The following is a 5421-nucleotide window of genomic DNA, read 5'->3' as shown; positions in this document are numbered from 1 at the left end:
GCAGTGGAAATGTTTTGGGGGGATTCAGTTCATTTGCATGGCAAAGAGGGGCTTTGCAATTAATTGCAATTCATTTGATCACTCTTCATAACATTCTAGAGTATATGCAAATTGCCATCATACAAACTGAGGCAGCAGACTTTGTGAAAATTAATATTTGTCATTCTCAAAACTTTTGGCCACGACTGTAGAATTGCATGAAATTAACCACTAAAATGGATTGGGCACCAAAATTATTTGGGCCCCTAAATGGCTAGTGCCATCTCTGACTGCATGTGTGGGTATGGATGTGGGTTCACAGACCCACTACAGCCCCTCATGATGAGTTCAGCCCCTACCCCCATCAAAGTTGCTCATCCCTGCTCCAAGTTATGGGGGCTCCATTTGCAACATGTAACATTTTGTGAAAACATTTTATTCCGTGACACAAAATGCAAAGATTGTAACTTTTTGTGTCCATAAATTCCAAACAGTGTCTGCATTTTGTGGACAAAGTGCAAGTGTGTACCATGCCTCTTTATCAAAGATTTCTATACAAATTGTATCTTTACTTTTCTTTGCCATTCATTATCCCCACTTTCCTCTGCTTTTGCATTTCTTCTAAAATGCACATGAAGAGATACAAGCAAAGACATCAGAGGAAGGTTTTGATACCGTCTCTGGTACAAGTAACTTGAATACAGAAACACATTCATCATGCAATCATGGTTCAAAATATAAAACTATTATTGGAAAAATACAAAGATTAAACATATTCATGATATCAACAAAATGATTATTTCAATTGATTTCATAATTAAAAATGTTTTGTTTAAGAATGTAAACTAGCCTGTGTCTCAAAGTCCTTGCCACGTCACCCAGCCCCTCCTCTGTTCCCCCTCTCTGTCACATCCCATCCGTGTCAGTGTTGCCACTTCCACTACTGTTGTCCAGGTCAAAAGGTGTGTGTTCCTTCCATGTGGGCTTTGACCTAAGGACACGTTTCCTGTTGTTGAAGAATTAAATTATTATTTAAAAAATTCTAAGAACAAGCAGCATAAAACAAGCCTCTTTACCATACCAAAATCACTCCCGTGGATAACCCCTATGGAGACAATTTATGACAAAATACAGATTTCAACAAATGTTCTCTAAAACATATGAACTTGCCAACCTTCTGTAGTAGAAGTTACACCTCAATCTGGGCTTGCTACAGTCTAAGACCTCATCCACTGATGGAGCTCTTTCCTGGCACACGAAACAAAGAAAAATACATTTACAATACACATTAACTTCATATCGGTTTCCTTTTAAACTGAAACAAAATTTGACGTGTGTTCCATCCAGATGGAGAGAAGTGAGTTCAGTTGGCCCGACTACTGATAAGTGGTTTGCTATGTAATAAGAAAACCTCAACTAGTCAAGAGACAAACAATTGAAGGTACTTACTGCTGAGATATTCTCCTCCCTGGGCCCTCCTGCACACAACTGTTGGTCTTGTGAAGCAATGCACACATCATACTCCCCTAATGTCGGACTTTGCAGCTCCACACTACTAGCTGTGATAAAAAAAATATTTAAAAGAATAGCTAACATAGAATGCTAGGATTTCAAAAAAGCACGGTCAAATCACATCTTAAGCTATGCTCATGATTAGCCAGAGCACAACAACTAGAGCTTTTCTGATTGTTATTGAATATCTTTTTTTGTGTTGTGATGGTTATTTGTCACTTGTCATAGATTTCTTGCCTTTGGTTAATTTATCTTTGCAGTCTTCCTCACTGGTCTGGCTTTTCTGTGGCAGAGAACACACAGAAAAAAAAGCACACTCAATCTAAAGTGGGTTGCAGAGACAGGAAAACACATGAGTTGCCAAAGCAGAAACACAGAGTTCAAAAGTAATAATACCGCATTGTTATAAATCAGGAAGCAAATTACATTTACAAACTCTGCAAGGAACCATCCTCAAAGTCTGACGTCTGAGACTGAAAGACGTTAATTCATGTAAATATGTTTCCAAAATCAAAAGGCTATCCTAGGCTATCCTTTCCCAAAACGTTTTATGGAAACAATTCATGGAGAGAGAATCTGAGATGCTTGCAATTCAGTGAATCCAGTAACACTCTAGGTTTGAATTAAAACAGATCTGAATGGAAGCGGTTGGTGGAATCCATTCTCACATCATGTTGGGAGCAGGTGTGCCTGTGAAGCCTGGTCTGTAGTGCAATAATCTCTCCCTCTGTCCGGAACAACTGGACCTGCAGCTCATCACAGCGCTCACCCAGCTCCCGAATCTGTTTCCGGTACTGGTCCTTATCCTGGAGGCTCCGGCAATTCTCCTGGTGGTACTCCTCTCGAGAGGCGATGGCCTATCGCAACAATAGAGGAAAGACAAAACAGGGGCTTTGGTTCGCTTTGCTGTAGTGGTTTATATGAAACAGATGGCAAGTGTGGTTGGACGAACATCTGATCATAACCACGCAGATAGTCAATTCTTTCATTTTGATCAAATAGAAGTAAACTCTTTTGGATCAAATGAAAGTAAGCACTACGGGACGAATCTTAACCTTCACTTGAATTTTCACTTAGTCATGCATTGATGTCAATGGGAGACAACGTGAAAGTGGAAGTTAGGATTTGCCACTGAGCCAGTGAAGCCCTAGAATGACACAGTCCTAGAATCACACCATGTTCACCTTGTCTCTCTCCCTGATGACCTCATCCATCTGTTTCAGGATACCCTCCATTCGGTCACGATACATTTTGGCATCCTTCTTCAATGTCGTGCATTTCAAGTCAAGAACCTCGTTCGCCTCTAAGTACTGCAAGAATAAATCAAACCTACTTATTACAATTGGAACAACAGAACTTGCCACATCATGGGAAAACCCAACTTGCACAATTTAACACACAGGCAGCTATTCCAATGAATGAGGAACAAGCTGGGGCAGATGACAAAAATAAGGACATTTATGAATTCCGATGCTGAGGATCAGCATTCTGAGTAAATAATGTGATTTGTGTTATACATTTTGCACCTGTGTTGAAAGAGCAGTTGAATAATATATATTTTAAAAATGCTAATATAATCAGTAGTCTTCTCTACAACTAATCCTAAACAGTGCTCATTGTTGTGGAAAATATCAGGCTGTGATGTATACCCTATTCCGCAGTGCCTCAGCATCGTGCAGATCTCTGCGTAGGGTGTAGATGTTGTTGACCAGCTCCTGGTGCTGAGCCTGAGAGTGCTGCTTGTAGTCCTCTAGATTTTCAACGCTCATCCTCTCTTGATCCAAGGGGGCTGGAGCTGTCCCCTGTTGGAACATTCAGATGACTCCTGTCACACTACTCAAGACAATACTTTTACCACACAACTGTACCGGCCTGAATCGTACTGTGCAGATTCAGATATTTTCTTTTCACGTTGTCCTTTTCAGCAGAGTTCCCTCAAACTATAGTGGATGCGTAACCAAGCCAGCACAGTACAGCTCTGCTCAGCTCAGCACGACTTGGCTCAGAAGTGTGAAAAGGGTACAATTGTGCATCTGAAAAATCCCATGTACTTTATTTGCAAATACATTTGTCTTGCGGCGCACAAAATGGCACTCCTAGCTGTTATTCCAAAATGTTTCCAGTGCAACGCATTGTACTTTTTATTTCCCTGCTTATCCAAACATTTGTTGAGAAATGATCACTGAAACGGACTGAGGAGAGATCGAACGTACCTGAGCAGACGCCTCCAGATCCTGGATGCGCGCTGTGAGCAGATGATTGTGTCTCTGGAGCTGCAACATCCTGTCCTGACTCGGTCTCTGCTCCATGGCGTTCTTCAGTTTCACAGTTCTGATTTTCGAGTCGCTCTCTGCGTTCATCAGGCAGTGGTTCAGCTTCTCTATCTATTGATCAGTAAAAATCCCATTAAAACTGTGTTCGCTGTCGCTGATTGAGTTTGTGCTGTTCTCTGACAAACGTGTCAACATGTCTGACTGCAGAGGTCTTTTTATACAAAAAATGTTAACCATTTGTCATAAGTTATTGTGTTTGGGTTTGCTAGAGCTGCAACCCCCCCCTCGTCCTATCTCACCTCCAGCTGCAGATCACGGGCGGACATGAGGGCACTGTTCTTCTCTTCGCTCAGCTTGGTAACATCGTGCATCAGGCTGTAGTTCTCGTCCTTCAGGTGGCGTACCTCCTCCCACAGCCGGCCCTTCTCTTCCCGCATACGATGCACGCGCTCCTGTTGCTTCCGCAACTCCCTCTCCCTAACCTGGTGCTGGCGGACAGCGTCCTCCTGCGCGGCTGCAGCCGCAGCGGCCTCTTGTCTGCGCCGGCGTTCCTCCTGCAGTCCCTTCTGCAGACGTGTGACCTCATTCATCAAGAACTGAGTCAGTCCTGACTCACCCACCGTGTCTATGTCAGAGCGAGGACAGTATGTTATGCAGTGGAGGCTGCTGAAGGGAGGACGGCTCATAACAATGGCTGGAACGGAGTAAATGGAATGTCATCAAACACATGGAAACCATGTGTTTGATGTGTTTGATACCATTCCGCTCCAGCCATTACCTGGAGTCCGTCCTCCCCAATTAAGGTGCCACCAACCTCCTGTGATGTTATATTTCCGTAAAATCCATTGTCACAGTCAGCCATTGGCACTTTGAAGGATCTGAGCAATACATTTAATAACTCATAACTTTAAAGAAATGCATAAAAGCTTGAATGGAAAATACACAACTTTTCTACAGAAAGATGGTTCATAGCTACTCACCAACTAGTATAGAGAAGACCCTGGCAGGTTCTTTGCCAGTAATCTTGTGATACAGCTGAGGATAGTCCAGCTCCAAACTCTCGAGGAATGCCACATAGCCTTTGCGTCCAGTTCTTTGAAGAATATCCAATAGTGCACCTGTGAGCATGAATCTGAGGTTTAAAAGTAAGGTATGGACATACATTTCAGGTCATCTTTATTTGGCAGATTATCACATCTCTCAATGGCTGAATTGATATATAGCAATCTTCAATCTTCTGAGATGTGCAGTGCAATTGCAATAAAGATGACCTGGAATCCAACTTAATTGTTGTAGTTCAAAGTAAAAAAAGTGATACACTTGACCGTTTTCTCAATAACCTGAAATAGAAAACTGTGCCTTACCTACTTTGCGTCGTCGGATGACCAGATTGGGGTCATTGAATATCTGCTCCTCATCATCACAGCTTAGCACCTTGCACTGCCGCAGGTAGGGAGTGATTTGCGACGGCTCAATGGTCTTTATCAGCAGCAGTCTGTATTCCTCCAGCTGGACCCAGCACTCCTCATCCTCCATATCTGACACACTCTGTCAGTCCCAATTGTCTCTGGGTCCCTGCTGGTCTAATAACTCTTTCACTAAGGGTTTATCAACTTGGAGCTAACTCTAGTTGTTAAAGTGGCTACAATCCAAATGT

The 5421-nt window shown here is 42.6% G+C and overlaps 1 protein-coding gene across 1 annotated transcript; it reads right to left on the bottom strand.

Annotated features, from left to right (window-relative positions):
- Nucleotides 1-394: 394 nt before the first annotated feature.
- On the bottom strand, nt 395-5421 carry LOC139545713 (caspase recruitment domain-containing protein 9-like). Its single transcript, XM_071353771.1, has 11 exons — nt 5129-5421; nt 4745-4882; nt 4064-4389; nt 3705-3875; nt 3141-3293; nt 2676-2801; nt 2160-2348; nt 1729-1774; nt 1429-1538; nt 1154-1227; nt 395-985 (listed from the first exon to the last, which is right to left on the bottom strand). Exons 1-11 carry the CDS (start codon nt 5298-5300, stop codon nt 886-888), a joined length of 1605 nt encoding a protein of 534 aa, XP_071209872.1. The 5' UTR covers nt 5301-5421; the 3' UTR covers nt 395-885.

Source organism: Salvelinus alpinus, chromosome 19 (genome assembly GCF_045679555.1).
Source record: "Salvelinus alpinus chromosome 19, SLU_Salpinus.1, whole genome shotgun sequence".
In the NCBI taxonomy this organism is placed as follows: domain Eukaryota; kingdom Metazoa; phylum Chordata; class Actinopteri; order Salmoniformes; family Salmonidae; genus Salvelinus; species Salvelinus alpinus.
Note: the sequence above shows the minus strand (reverse complement) of the source record. Positions and strands in the feature narration are given on the sequence as shown.